The 14,407-nt window shown below is 35.4% G+C and overlaps 2 protein-coding genes across 5 annotated transcripts; one reads left to right on the top strand and one right to left on the bottom strand.

Annotated features, from left to right (window-relative positions):
* The first annotated feature begins 901 nt into the window (after positions 1–901).
* Positions 902–1,867, top strand: LOC7465513 (uncharacterized). Of its 2 annotated transcripts, XM_002304381.3 has the most exons (4): positions 902–920; positions 1,048–1,177; positions 1,387–1,468; positions 1,549–1,867. In XM_002304381.3, the coding sequence occupies exons 2-4, from the start codon at positions 1,121–1,123 to the stop codon at positions 1,731–1,733; spliced, it is 324 nt and encodes a 107-aa protein (XP_002304417.1). In that variant the 5' UTR covers positions 902–920; positions 1,048–1,120; the 3' UTR covers positions 1,734–1,867. The 2 variants fall into 2 exon arrangements, with proteins under 2 accessions (XP_002304417.1, XP_024452090.1); XM_024596322.2 differs by lacking the exon at positions 902–920 and having other exon boundaries at positions 961–1,177; positions 1,546–1,867.
* Positions 1,868–8,452: 6,585 nt separating this feature from the next.
* Positions 8,453–13,620, bottom strand: LOC18097012 (protein FAR-RED IMPAIRED RESPONSE 1). Of its 3 annotated transcripts, XM_024597824.2 has the most exons (10): positions 13,456–13,604; positions 13,261–13,347; positions 10,337–12,657; positions 10,188–10,244; positions 9,848–9,916; positions 9,644–9,712; positions 9,479–9,547; positions 9,220–9,288; positions 9,031–9,140; positions 8,453–8,829 (listed from the first exon to the last, which is right to left on the bottom strand). In XM_024597824.2, the coding sequence occupies exons 3-9, from the start codon at positions 12,617–12,619 to the stop codon at positions 9,063–9,065; spliced, it is 2,694 nt and encodes an 897-aa protein (XP_024453592.2). In that variant the 5' UTR covers positions 12,620–12,657; positions 13,261–13,347; positions 13,456–13,604; the 3' UTR covers positions 8,453–8,829; positions 9,031–9,062. The 3 variants fall into 3 exon arrangements, with proteins under 3 accessions (XP_024453592.2, XP_006385723.3, XP_024453596.2); XM_006385661.3 differs by lacking the exon at positions 13,261–13,347 and having other exon boundaries at positions 13,456–13,620; XM_024597828.2 differs by lacking the exons at positions 9,644–9,712; positions 13,261–13,347 and having other exon boundaries at positions 13,456–13,620.
* Positions 13,621–14,407: the final 787 nt, after the last annotated feature.

The raw sequence follows: 14,407 nt of genomic DNA, 5'->3' as shown, positions 1-14,407 counted from the left end.
TAGATCATGTTTCTCCCAAGAATTCATATGTTCCACAAGATATTTCTGATTATTTTAGATAACAGCAGCCAGCCTCTGTTGGATGGCTCCAAGACTGCTGAATAGAAACTGTAGATGATATTGACAAGTTTGATTCTGACTGGAAGCACATTATGGCAAACTGTATTTGAATATGTTGACTGCTGGTTCAAAATAACGTCTATATGCGTGCCACCCCAACCATGGAAGTATTATATTCAACTGGATTTCAGATTTTCCTCTGAATTCTTCTCTGCAATTATCCAGCTTCGTGCAAGGTCATGGGGAATTTCATTTTGACTTTTGTTAGGTGTAGCTTCTAAGCATCGGCATATGGTAATCTGCGGCTGCAGTGACATTGATCGGATGCGTGCCATTTGAGTGGTTGAATTGGAGACTCAGTCAGCTGGCCTCTTCAAACCCCTGATAGTGACCCTGGCACATGAATGATAATAGTGATAGATTGTTTAGGTAAATTCTGTAATTGTTTATCCAAGTAAGCTGGTCCAGTCTCTCGCGTCCGTGGTAGCTAGCCAACAAGTAACGACATGGCCGTCAGGGAGCACCTCGGAGGTGTAATAAAGTAATTGTTTATGACTTCCAGAGTATCAATTTGTCCATGCTTGTTTTGCTGTGTGTTGGATCAACCAATTTTTCTAATCCAATCACTGATTCAGATAAGGAAGGAATGATAAGAACATGAAGCCCACGAAACAAAAAAAATGCAAAAAGCTTTGAGCGTTGAGTCTTGGTGGCCTTAACGTGCCAAATATGCCGAAGCCATCCAATTTCAACCAAAGATTTGGAAGGAGTGCCAGTTTCAATAACGAGCAGTTAGCGTGATGATTAGAACAAAAATATACTATTATTCAAACTAATTAATGGATGGTGACAAGCATCAAGTTGAGTTTCTATGCATAATTTAATTGTTGCTTAATGTCTTTCCTGTTAAGGCAGAGTTAATTATAATAAATAGAGTATTCTCAGGGTTGAATACACAAACTAATTGCTAATTGATTATATATGCAGCTGACAATGTCCAACATGGAAGGCTAGCTCTTAAATTTCAGAGAGACGTCGAAGGCAGGAAGAGCTTTCGTCAATGGTGACATTAACAAATAAATCTCTCATGTATTTCGAGGATTTGACGCTTCCCACTGTAAGTTAATCCAATTAACATCCTGTTTTTCTGCCCTTCATTTTCCCCTTCAGATTTTTTTTCCTTGCATGATAATTAAGCTCGTTCACAAATAACTTCATCGTCGTATAATTAGTTTTTTCTTTTTTGAAAAAAAAAAGTAATGAGGAGGAGAGAGGGGTATTATATTGCTTTCATTTGCAATGTCTTCCTGCTCGTTTTTTCTCCAGGTTCAGGTTATAGTAATGACAGCAAGCATGAGATGTTCTCGATGCCGTCAAAGAGTTTCCCAAGTTATTTCCAGGATGTCTGGTTCGTTATAGAATCTTTTCATTATTATATATATATATATAGTTGAAATCACACTGTTAATCTTACTCTGTGCATAGCAGGGTTGAAAGAGTACACAGTAGACGTGCACAACAAACAAGTAATTATGAAGGGAGATACTGGAAAGCAGTGGAAGAAAGAGGATGATCATTCCAATGACGAAATGAACAATGAGCGTTGTCAGAGATTAAAACTGTTCTTGAGATCTTTCGTGGCGACTTGCTTTGGTAATTATATGGCTAATTAAGACAACCTATGAATTAATATAGCAACTTTTGCCGTTGAAAGTAATTGATTAGTGCTATTTGTCATGTGATTTTTGTTTATTTTTGGTCCGTATTCTTATCAATATAGCGACTCTGAAAATTAAGCACCTTGAAATCCACGTTCTATCAAAACAACCGTATACATGCCAAGATTGGCTTTGAATTATGATGGGAAAATGATAAAGGCCATGCGTCTTGCCCAAGCCATGATCGGATCCCTGTACCATACGTCGACTACTTAATTTGGGATCTAATGTTTATGCTTATGAGACCACTCTGCGTTGCTATTTATCTTCTCTCTTACCAAACTATGCTCGAGTGTTTTGGGATGCAATCTCTATGCCTGTGAGACCTTTCCATTGTTGGTAACAAAATCTGGTTTTTTCTTGGGCTGCGATGATTATGCCTCCTTAACATCCTTGGCTAAGGATTAATCGAATTTAGCAAGTTTCAGTGAAGAGATAATGGATCGGTGATGTTCAAACCATCTAACTTCAGCTCGTTTGTCAGACTCAATCTCAGCAAATCATGTAGAAGCATCCTTTAAGGATGGTCTTTAGCTACGACCTAGTAATAGAGGAACCAACTCATTCCTCGCGGCCAAATTAATATATCTTACTCTTTTTTTCTTTTGAGAGCTTCCTTCACCTCGTTGTCCTTCTCTTGGAGCTTTCGGATTTCATCTTCAATAGTTGCCAACTCATTTGATGAGGAGATATGGGCCCTCGATTCGTGAATTCGCTGCTCAATCTGGGGGTTCTCAGCTAGCTGCTTGTTCAACAAATCCTTCCTTCTTGATAGCGAGCACTTCAATCTATTCATTTCGCCTTTCCACAACGTCAACACGGTCAGACTTTGGGTCTTGGACAATATTTAGGAAGAACTCGCCATTGAGTGGGGTGCTCAAGTGGCTTTGTGCTTCCATCATAAATCTTCTTGCCACATAAAATTATCAACCTGAAACAAGAACACAGGAATTTGTTAGAAGAACTTGGCTTTCAACCACAAGTGAGTGGTTTCGAAATTAGCCACTTTGACTTTAAATGTAGGCGCACTCGTGCCAACCATTGGACTGAAGAAGGATGCAACATGAACCTCTCTCTTCAATAACGAAATAAGTCGCTTGGGAGTTTCCATAGCTTTCTCACTGGTCATTCGTGTTTCAACATTAAGCTCATTGGCTGCAACTTCGCTGATAGGAACTACCTTACTAGGAGCAACTGGTAAAGTTATTGATGGTTGATTAATAGAAGAAAGTAAACTTGGCAAAGGAGGGTTAACTCACTCATTTGCCTGCGGTTTTTTTTAGTGCAGTGCAATTAGCGACAAAACTAATTGTTTACCATCTTCATTATGAGCCTTCTAAGATCTAAGTTTGGAAGGATTAATCCTCATGACATCAGAGGGAAGAACAACCAAATTGAAGTTTATTGATATCTTAACATAAAAAACCACATCAATGATATCATCATCTTGCTCTCTTCAGATACTCAATTACGTACATTTTCAGATACTCCATCGCCAGCATCATCTTCCCCAGCAACAACTTCTCCCATATCTTCACCCTCGGACTCTTATTCGCCCTCACCTACCATTTCAAAGTCATGCATTTCCTCTCCTTCCTCTACACTCTCCTCGTTGGCATCAATCTCAATATCCTCGTTAGTGCTTCAGCCACTTCTTCTTCTTCAACCATACTTTAGGGATATCTTCCACTTCTAAGATATCCTTAATATCTTTCTTCGTATCTTTAGGGCTCTTCTTTGACTTTCTTCTTAATTTTTTGGACCTTTTCTGTGCTTATATTGGAAAATAGTAAAAGACAAAAGTTTAGAGGTTTACTGTCTTTTCTCTTAGTACTTGGAGGGTTAGCGGCCACAGCTTCTTCAAAACCATAATAAATTTCATCAATATGACCACCAAGCAACTCGTCATCCACCTTCTCCCAAATATCGGTCTTATCACAGAGAGCCTAGAGTGTGGTTGACAGAAGTAGAATTTGAAATTCATGAACATATCCTCAATGAAAATGTCAATGACCCCAGTAAGTAGTAACAGTCAAATCACTTATGGTACGTACGTCTCAGGCCCCTATTCATATTTAACTAGTAAATCAAGAGTACTGGCCAGACTTGAACCAAGGCGAACTGTCTTGAGGCACAGGGGGAGACATGCAATTCAATGCCACACCTATCCATCTTCCCAAGTTTGGTTTCATAATGTAAATCTCACTCTACTAGATATCTCACCCATAGAATATGGTTGTGAGCCATCATTTCCTCAGGGTAAATGTCTCCTTGATCTTGATATCCCAAGTTCAACTGATATAAACGAGGATAAAAAACTCGAGGCTCAAATGGAGTAAAGGATGGTATAGTTTTTGTTAATGTTAATGTTCTAGAAACACTACCAAAAAATGTAGTAATTAGTAACGGACTACTCCGTTGCAAAAACCATTGAAATCCGTTGCTAAAACAATTTAGTATCGGAATCAGCAACGGCACAAATTAGATGCAGATTTGTCGTTGCTGATTTTTTAGCAACGGATAAATCCGTTGCTGATTTCTCAGCAACGGAAAATCCGTTGCTTACAATCAGCAACGGATAATCCGTTGCTAACTGTCAGCAACGGCTTTTCTGTTGCAAAACTAGCAACGGATTCTCCGTTGCTCATGGTTATGGTTTTCAAAAACATAATGACTAACTTATAAAATCATAAAAAATGCATAGACTAAATTATAATTAACTCTAATTAACAATGGTAGCAGATGCAGAAGAAAATGGTAACAGTTTGTATAAAAACAGTAAATGACATGTAGAAAAATTGCATGAACAAAGGAAGCTGGATGCATTAAATGATATTCCATGTAAATGACATGTAGTATAAGAGCACAAGACCTCAAAAGGACAAAGCATTAAGGAGACCATATTAAATAATAGTAAGAACGCAACACACCGCTTTCGTGCCAAGAAGAACCCAAAGGCTGATTAATTATTGAGGAAGATAACTTGATGCCACGCTTAAAAACCTAAGCCATCATATTGAACAAAGTCATGTTAGGACCCAGAAATTAAAAATAAAAAAAAAAGCCAAATAACAAAGCAAGCATTAGGTACTGTAACAAAATGAGTAAATATTACAGATTTTTATCCAAAATTCAATAGCTGAAGCATACATATAGATGAGTCATATAGCCAGTTCCAAACTCCCTATTATATCTAGAATGCCTTTGAGTTGAAAAAAATAAAATAAAAAAATAGTTAAATTAAGGAAATTTTTAAAAACAGAGAAAGAATATTAAAAAAATAAATGAAATTAAATAGTGAATTTACTATATTTCATGTACTAAAAAATCATGTCCCATTTCTTACATTGTTTCTCTAACTTTTTTAAATTCTCAATGTGACTATCATATTAAAAGCTTGCCAACTAAACCATTTGGTGATCAATAACGTTTCCAAATCATGCATGCTGACCTCAAGACAGGACAATCAAATGAAAACAGACAACATATATAGCTAATGTGGGAAATTAACTGATCACCATGCAAGGAGGAGGCAACCATGAATTCTAACCTCTTTCACTACACAATTCTGCTACTTATATATATAACAAGTAAAACAGCAAGAAAAAAAAATAATGAATGAAGAAACAAAAATAAAACAGCAACCTTATTAACGAAACACAACATCAACAAGCAAGTTTCTTTATATATATATAAGCATATGAATACATTCAAAACACCTAGGTGTCTGCGCACAGGAGGACAAAAAGACTTGCAGACATCAAAGAACACCCAGCATCAATAATACTAATTGTTAAAAATTAAATTGGGGGTTTTGATAAATTTTCAATTAAACATGCATAATTTCCATCAATCACTCTCTTCCAGACACAAGAATTGCCAGCATTGGTCAGGTTGAATAAAAGCATTCAATTTATGAACCGTAACCCTAAAAATTAATTTGGGGGTTTTCATAAATTTTCACTTAAACATGCATAATTAGGATATAAATCATGGTAAAAACATTTCATAAACCTTATATTATCGAATTAATAGCTTAAAACCATTATTGAAATTATCGGGAAAAAAAATTCTTACCTGTGTTCTTCAGTTACAGGTGAGGGAGATGGATCAACACGACAGAATAACACCTGAGATTGGAAAAGTTAGGTTAGAACTGTTTAATGTAACTTAAATTGCAACAAAGAAAACAAAAACCATAAATTAATTACCTAAGCTATCGAAGAAAACAGTGCAAAACCTAACCCGTTTACAGAGAAGGGGTAAAACAGGATGTTTGATGGTGATGATGATGGGTCTGGTGCGATGTTGTCATGGGTCTCTGTTTTTGTTGGTTTGCAGAGAAATATTGAAACTGTTAAGATGAAGGAGAAGAAGATGAAGAAAAAAAATTGGGTTGCTGAAGACGAATGCGAAGATGATGAACAGTTTCGGATAAAGGAAGATGAAATCGATGAAGAGAGGGTGATTTTTGAACAGTTAGGAATCGATGTTATTAGGGACGAAGAAGGATACTGGAAGAGTGGAATTGAAGTAAATTAATTTTCAGCGTAAATGGTTTGGTGGATCTGTATTTCGATCGGTGTGGGGGGAGAGAGTGAAAATAAACGGTTCAGATTTTATGTAATCAACGGTCTACATAATTTTAGTTTTATATTAACATTTTAATTTTTTTTTTCAATTAGCAACGGAAAATCCGTTGCTAAATTCAACGTAAATTTTGCAACAGATTATTCGTTGCTAATATTAAAAAAATAATATATGTGTAATCCGTTGCAAATCCATTAATGAATTTAGCAACGGAATTATCCGTTGCTAAATTCCGTTGCTAATACCCCTGTTTTTAGTAGTGAAAGTTGGTTTATTAGAGTTAGATTAAAGTTAAAATAGAGTTCAATATTTGTTAATATAAGTGTATTGTTTTGTCTAAAGTGATAGCGAACATGTGGCTGAGTTTATTATAAGAGAAGTGGGTTAGAAAGGTAAAAAACAGATAAAAAAAAACAGCAGCAGCAAAGTGTGTGAACTCTTTTCCATTCTAATTTTTTTTATGTGAGTTTTGTACTAAAAAATTATAGAATTTATGTGATATATTCAAGTGTGTTTTATGAGTGTTATTAGCTATAGAAACCAACCAAAATTCATCCCAACATATTGGTATCAGAGCACAGAGATTAAAAAGAAGCTTTATCCAAGTTAAAAGAAAGAAGAAAATGTCTGAAGATAGCTCAAGTTGGAGTTAAGTCCAACCTTCAATATTCAAATGAGATAACTATGAGTTTTGGAGTATAAAGATGAAGAATTTATTCATCTCTCTTAACTTTATGGGAGATGGTGAAGGTAACATACGAAGAACCTAAAAATATTGACAATCTTTTGTAGCACAATTCAAAGATTTGAAAGCAAAGAGGAGTAGAGAGGATGCAACTCTTGGGTTGATTCAAAGAGGAGTTGATGATCCCATTTTCCCGAGGATTATGAGAATCACAAATGCAAAGCAAGCATGGAAGACTTTGCAAAGTGAATATGAAGGTGATATGAATGTAGGAGTTATTAACTTACAAAGTCTTGGAGGAGAGTCAGATAATATAAAAATGGAGGAAAATGATGTTGTTGATGAGTTTTCTAATATGATTGTTAAGGTTATCAATCAAATAAAAAGTTATGATGAGGAAATTAGTGATAGAAGATTTGTAGAGAAAATATTGATTAGTTTTCTAGAGAAGTTTAATCCTATTATGATGGTTATAGAAGAAACTAAGGATTTGTAGAGAAAATATTGATTAGCTCTCTAAAGAAGTTATAGTGAGGAAATTAGTGATAGATGATTTCCTCTTGATTTAAAGTGTGGAAAAGATATAGTTTTGAAAATGAATGTGGTTGACAATTCAAGATTATGGCATAGAAAACTCGATTACTTGAATTTTAGTAGCCTCAAATTACTTCATCAAAAATACATGGTTCAAAGACTTTTATTCCTTCAAGAGATGAGAGATGCAAGGATGTGCTCTTGGAAAACATTAATGACAATTATTTTCAAGAGAAGTAGCAGCTTGGAGAGTCAAGAATGTAATGGAGTTGGTGCACACCAATATTTATGTCTGATGTCCACTTTATCTTATTCTTAAAATAAATACTTTATAATATTTATTAATGATTATAGGATAATAGCATGGGTGTATTTTACGAGGCAAAAACTTGAAGTTGCTACAATTTTTAAGAAATCTAAATGTTTTTCAATATAGAAGTATTGAGAAGTCATAGGGAAAAAAGTACACTTCAAGATAGTTTTACAAGTTTTATGAAATGAGAAGGTGAGAAGAATATTACTTAAAAAGGTGGAGTATGAGAAGAATATTTTATTTTTAAAAGTTTTTGAGATTTCTTTAAAAAATAATAATTAATATCTGAGTTATTATAGAAAATACAAAGCGAGTAACAATCATGTGTGTGTAAATGTCTCGAAAATCTGTCCTCCACTTTTACCCCCAGTAGATGAACATCTCCTTCAACGATAGCTCTGAGCACCTCTTCTAACCCCCAACGCAAGCTTTGTTAGATGTTGCTACCACATCTCAACCTGTTAACTACCGTGCAAAACCACCCGATCTCACTTGGATTAATTCAATGGAGGTAATTTTCACGTTTAAGAAAAACTAGACAATAGACTCAACGAAGAGAAAGACATTCATTTTCATAGGTTTTATGTGGATGCCATCTGTGAAGAAATGGCTCCCTCTTGACTTAGAGATGGGAGAACCTCTTTCAAGTTTGAACAACTTTCAGCAATTAAATTGCACCGTAACAGTAAAAGGAGGATTTACAAAATAGCTCTTGCTAAACCAGAAAATAAAGATGAAAATAAATCGAACCATTTCCCTTCCTTTAAGATTCTTCCTCTATGCAAATGGATAGAATAACTACATACATTGGATCTTTTCCCTAAGAACCAACAATGTCAGGTGCGCTGTGAGAGAAAACTCTACTTCTTGAATTCTATTTGTTGATCTTGTGCAAATACATCTCATGTCCACCAGAGAATGTTAGCCCACTGTTCGGGTCAATAATAAAATAAAATAAAAAACAGAGATTTTAGCAACAAACTTTATCCAAGCATTAAGCAGGGTGCAATTTCTAAATGTAGGAGAAATATCCAAAGTTTGGATGATAGTTTAAGGGCTTTCCCTGATCATGAAATCGTTCCGTTGGAAATTTGAGTCAGTGAAAAAAGAGGAAGTAATACATAAATTACCCGAGTTAGAGAACTACATAGCAGTGCAGCATCTAACGAGATAGATGTTTCTGATGCAAATGTTTAGTTGCCAAGCCATGCAACTGAGAGGATCCCAGATTTGATGAGTCCTGAAATAGGAGTCAAGCCACCATGTAAGTAACCAATGGAAGCAACCATACCAGATAATCCAAGTAATACTTTAAATACCATTTCTTGTAGACCATCCTGCACATCGAAAAAACTGGGAATAGTCTGCGGTCTGAATTGTATCTGCCCCTGCAAGCATGGAAAGATTATCAGTTTGTAATCATGCACAGTCAATTCCAGTCACGGTAGGCATGATGATTTTTATGATTAAGAGAACTCCTAATTTTCAGTTCTGCCATGGCAGTCAGAACTTCCTCAACAACATCATGGCCCTATACAAAACAAACTTCTTGAGCGAAAACACAAGAGAATAGCATACCATCCCTTGCATCCTTTGTTGCATCATGTAATGAGCATCATCATTTGGTGCAGTAGCATTCAATTGTCCCTACAAGAGGGGTCAGAGCAGGATTTGGATGTCACGAATGGAGTAATAAGAGACACCACTATTCTTATATGCCACTTAAATTTCAATATGCATTACCAGCCCTTGCATGCTATGTGGATTACTATAACAATCATCACGACTAGAAGCTATGGCATTTAGTTGTCCCTAAAAGAAAATTAAAAGGAAAAATAAGTGAGCTTTACTTTTTACAAGGTTAAGGTTGTTCTGTGTGATCATGCCTAGATAAATTCTCAAAAACTCCATAAGTCATGCCTATAATGATGAAATAGTAGCACATACCATTCCCTGCCCAGTTTGTTGAGAGCCAAAATACCCATCGAGAGTTGGAACCCTTGAGTTTAGTTGTTCCTGCAACAGATTCTTTTATAAACAAATTGAAAGTTGCAGGAAAAAGCATCACTTAAATAACAACAGAATAGTCAGAAACAACGAAAATTTCCTCATCAATACATGGTCACTATCAAACACATCATACCATCCCTTGCATAATCTCTCAGATTTTATAAGAACAATCAAGGGCCGGTGCTCGTAAGTTTGAGTGTCCCACAACAAGTATAATATCACAACTTCTTCTGTAAATGTAAGAGGACGAGTTACGCTTTTACACAGCATCACTAACCATTTGTTGCCAGCTATCATGCATCCGAATGGGTATGACCTCTGGGTCTGGATGTACCTGAACAATTTTTACAGTTCCACTCAAATGAATAACTAAACATAAAATTTCATTAAGACCTCAAGCAAACAAACACCAAAAACCCAACTTACCTGCTTCTTTCTGGATGTATCTTTCTTCTTATTTGTCTTGGTTGCACCATGAGCTTGATTCACTTCATCATAGTCAAGAGGACCGTTTGAAGGGGGCGAAGTTGGTTCTATTATGTTTTGAATTGAATTATTAACACTCTCGCACTTTCTCAAAGCTTCTTCCAGTGCATTGAATGCAATATTGTAACTCTCTTGAGATAAAGAACCTTCATCACCCAGTTTAAAGGCCCGTCGACAAAGATCGTTGTAGCGTTGAACCCTGGACTCGACCACATCTGACTCTTCTCTCATAATTTGTCTGCTCTTTGCATCCTTTGTCCAACGTTTCAATATATACTGAGATGGAATGCTGTGCAGACCTGACATTTGCATAACAATCAACACGTGTCTACAAAGAAAACCATTAAACTCAAACAAACGGCATGAACAAGATAGATATGATGTCATCTCATTCCACACCACAATGAAATATTGGTTATCTTCGAAATCTTGAACTTTGAAAGTTTGGGTTTCTCCATCTTCAGTCTCTTTTCTAGGATGACAAGCAACGACTCCTAAAACCTCAACCTGGAACTTTTTAAATATTGCATGTGTGTATATTGAGGCCATTTGTTTCCCAAAGGGTGATGGAGATTTCAACCCTGGTTGCTTGTGCCAAGTTTCAAAATCTGCTTTTGCTTCCTCTTCGAACTTCTCTTGTAGCATTGCTTTTTGCAGTTCAAGAAACTCTTTCAGGGTGGTTTTCCTTTGCATGTATCTGTCAAATAAAGTGTTTATACTTTCTGACCGCTGGGTCGTAGACATCCCTGCCAAAAAGTTGTCTATCATGAAAACCGGTATCCATCTTTGACGATCTTCATACAACGATTGAAACCATACGTCATTTCTTAAATTGAATATCTCGACCATTTTCCACCATCTTTTTTCGAACTGTTCACTGGTCCAAGACTTAAAGATGCATTTCTTAAATTTCAACATGAAATTTTCATGCTGCCTTGTCACATAACTCAGCTTCTCAGGAATCTTGCTGAATACATGCCACAAGCAAAAACAATGGCGTGAATTAGGAAAGACCTCTTGAATAGCTTCTTTCAGGGCATTGTCTTGGTCGGTGAGTATCACTCTTGGAGCATGACCACCCATTGCCCGAAGCCATGCTCGCATCAACCAAACATATGTTGTTTTAGTTTCATCAGCAACTAATGCACATCCAAGCAACAGAAACTGGAAGTGGTGGTTAACACCAATAAACGGAGCAAATGGCAATTTGTACTCGTTCTTGAGATATGTGGTATCAAAGAAAATGACATCACCGAAATTTCCATAATCAAGCCTACCTTTGGCATCAACCCAGAAAACATTTCTCAACTGCTGTTCTTCATTCAGATCGATTGCATAAAAGAAGTTGGGATTCTCATCTTGCATATGCATAAAATGATCAAGCATAGCTTGAGCATCTCCTTCATCCAAAGCCAAATGCTTTGTGTTGCCAGATGGATTTGTAACACCACCCTTCAGGTTCTCATGTTTCCTATGCCCACTTGATTGTCTAGACATTGCAACATACAATTTTTTTGTCCTCGCCCTGATAGCATGCAACGCATCAACATTGTCGTTACCCAGATTTAAATTCCTATGACCGCGAAAGTAATATGCCTGGTCGGGAAAGATTTCATGGTTGTGCTCCTTTATGAAACTGCGGACAACCCATCTTCCATCTTGCTGCCTTCTCTTAACATGCATGCAAGCTTTGCAATCTGTTTTTGACCAAGACTGATTTATTCTACCACGTTTTCTCTTGACAGGAAGGCTTGTTGCAGCATCTGCATTTGAAACAGGCTGTGGCAATTCAATTGTACTGGTGTCCCGCTTGGTCCCATATCTAGTGCACACAAACTTTGCGTCAATAAATTTTCCAGATATCCTTGATCGTCGGCTCGCTTTTGTTATGGTGGAAAATCCCACAGACTTAGCATACTCTTTGTAGAATGAAAATGCTTCATCCTTCGATTCAAATTCCATTCCATCATGGGGCTCTGCATCTTTCACAGAGTTCAAGTTTATTCCATCTCCAGCATTTGGTTTTTTTCTACCATCAAGAACTCTTCCATTTATAACTGTTCCAGTCTTCTCACAACCATTCCCACCAATGTCAGGAGAATTCACAATGATTTGATCTCTTTCATGTCCTCCATCACCACCATCCACCGTATTAACATTCACATTGGGCCTTCTATCTTCCTTATGATATTCTCCTGAAGGTTGCTCCAGATCTATCCCCATGGGGGAAATATTTTAAACTGAACTTACAGCATATGCACCTGAAATGTTCAAAATCATGTGCCAGTCAAAGCCTAATAAAAAGATGAACCACAAGCATGTACATATTTCTGATCTATCATTCAAACCAGCTCCCACATAGTACAACTAAAGTGAAAACAGGAAGGTTTAAACTGACGACAACCTGATTCCATGTGGTAGATATGTTCTCTGTAAAAATAAAACCTAAAATGCGCACCATTTGTATGCACCAGCAACGACGATTACACGCATAAGACTTCAGGCCTTAAAAGAAGAAACCCAAACAGCATTTGAATTAACTATTTACTAATTGTGTTAAGCACTGCATCAATCAAACACAACGTGATATCATCAAGAAATCACTTTTTTTAAAAAAAAAATTTGAAGCAAACATACTTCAAAGAGGTTGATCATTCAAAACTAACATTGTCACTTCATAAACTTAAAAAAAAGAAAGTAAATTTGAAAGAAGCGCAAGTTGAACTTCTCACAGAAAATCCTGGAAGTGACCAATACTACCGGTTAGTATCCCAATTTAGCAAAGAACAAGAAAATTTTAAAAAAATACCCACATAAAAAAATAGATTATTTAGCAAAAACAAACTAAAAGTACTTAAAATCACCAGTTCAAAATTGAAGCTTCAACACAAACACCAAGTATCATTACTGGCTGCTAAGTACCGACTTAAAAGAGAGAATAAAATCCACAACTGCAGTAAAGAAAAACAGAAATTTAAGAAACGGAACCGAACCCACAAAAGTAATTAAAGAAGAATCTAAAAGTTATAAAATTTGAAAGATTGAGTGTTATTGCATACATGAAGTGATCTTCAACTTCTTCAAAATTTGAAGCGAGTAGAGAGGTTTCTGATTTTGCGAGTTTCTGGTGTGGGAAGGAGAATTGGATGCTGTACTCGCATTGGTTAATTGCGATACTCGCGTCCCGTGTTCTGGCTTTGCTGGGCCTCCTTCACTTGGACTCGCAAACCAATTTGGGTTTCCTTTCTTCTGTCGGTCGACCCAGTTTCCAGTTAATTAATAATTACTAGCCATTGTGCCCCCGTTTTCCCGCTGCCAAGGCTTTTTATAAGAAATTTAAAGTTTAAAATATACAGTATATATATATATATATATATATACACACACTCTTTTTTTGTTTTGATAAAAATATTGTTTTATCAGCAACATAATTTTTTAAATAAGAATTTAAGGCAATTAAGATATACATATGTAATAATTTCAATTATTTAAATTAAGAAAAAATTAAATATATTCCTTTAATCAAAACTACCATTGCTTATTCATTTACCTCTTATCTATTCTGATGAAAATATTTTTTTATTTAAAACATGATTTTTAAAATAAAACATTATTATGATATAAAAGGTAAATTTTAATTAAAACAAACTAACACATGTCGTTATGATTTTCATGCTCATTTATAAAAAAAATTAAAGAATGATTAATTTTAAAAAATTCAAAATGAAAAATAATAAAATAAAAATTTTATTCTCATTGAATACTAACGAATTTTTTTTTTAATTATGTATATTGGATTCATATAATTATTAATATTAATATAAAAAATAATTTTATTTGAAAATTATTGCATAACTGGATGGTTTTTTAAAATATTTTTTTAATAAATTTGTTTAAATATAATTTAAAAATATAAAACAATTAAATAAGTACTAAAAAAAATGTAAAAGTCAAAAGAATCATACCAAGTTTGCAAGTTCTGGCCTTTGAATAAACGAGCGCTCATAAACC

Source organism: Populus trichocarpa, chromosome 3, assembly GCF_000002775.5.
Source record: "Populus trichocarpa isolate Nisqually-1 chromosome 3, P.trichocarpa_v4.1, whole genome shotgun sequence".
NCBI classification, from domain to species: Eukaryota; Viridiplantae; Streptophyta; class Magnoliopsida; order Malpighiales; family Salicaceae; genus Populus; species Populus trichocarpa.
Note: the sequence above shows the minus strand (reverse complement) of the source record. Positions and strands in the feature narration are given on the sequence as shown.

What these genes read in the sequence shown, in the direction of transcription:
- LOC7465513 (XM_024596322.2), top strand. Translation starts at nt 1,121, where the DNA reads ATGGTGACATTAACAAATAAATCTCTCATGTATTTCGAGGATTTGACG. An exon ending in AGGATTTGACGCTTCCCACT is followed by an intron (nt 1,178 to 1,386) that starts GTAAGTTAATCC and finishes TTTTTTCTCCAG; the next exon opens with GTTCAGGTTATAGTAATGAC. An exon ending in AGTTATTTCCAGGATGTCTG is followed by an intron (nt 1,469 to 1,545) that starts GTTCGTTATAGA and finishes CTCTGTGCATAG; the next exon opens with CAGGGTTGAAAGAGTACACA.
- LOC18097012 (XM_006385661.3), bottom strand. Translation starts at nt 12,619, where the DNA reads ATGGGGATAGATCTGGAGCAACCTTCAGGAGAATATCATAAGGAAGAT. An exon ending in ATACATCCAGAAAGAAGCAG is followed by an intron (nt 10,245 to 10,336) that starts GTAAGTTGGGTT and finishes AAAATTGTTCAG; the next exon opens with GTACATCCAGACCCAGAGGT. An exon ending in AACAAACTGGGCAGGGAATG is followed by an intron (nt 9,713 to 9,847) that starts GTATGTGCTACT and finishes ATTTTCTTTTAG; the next exon opens with GGACAACTAAATGCCATAGC.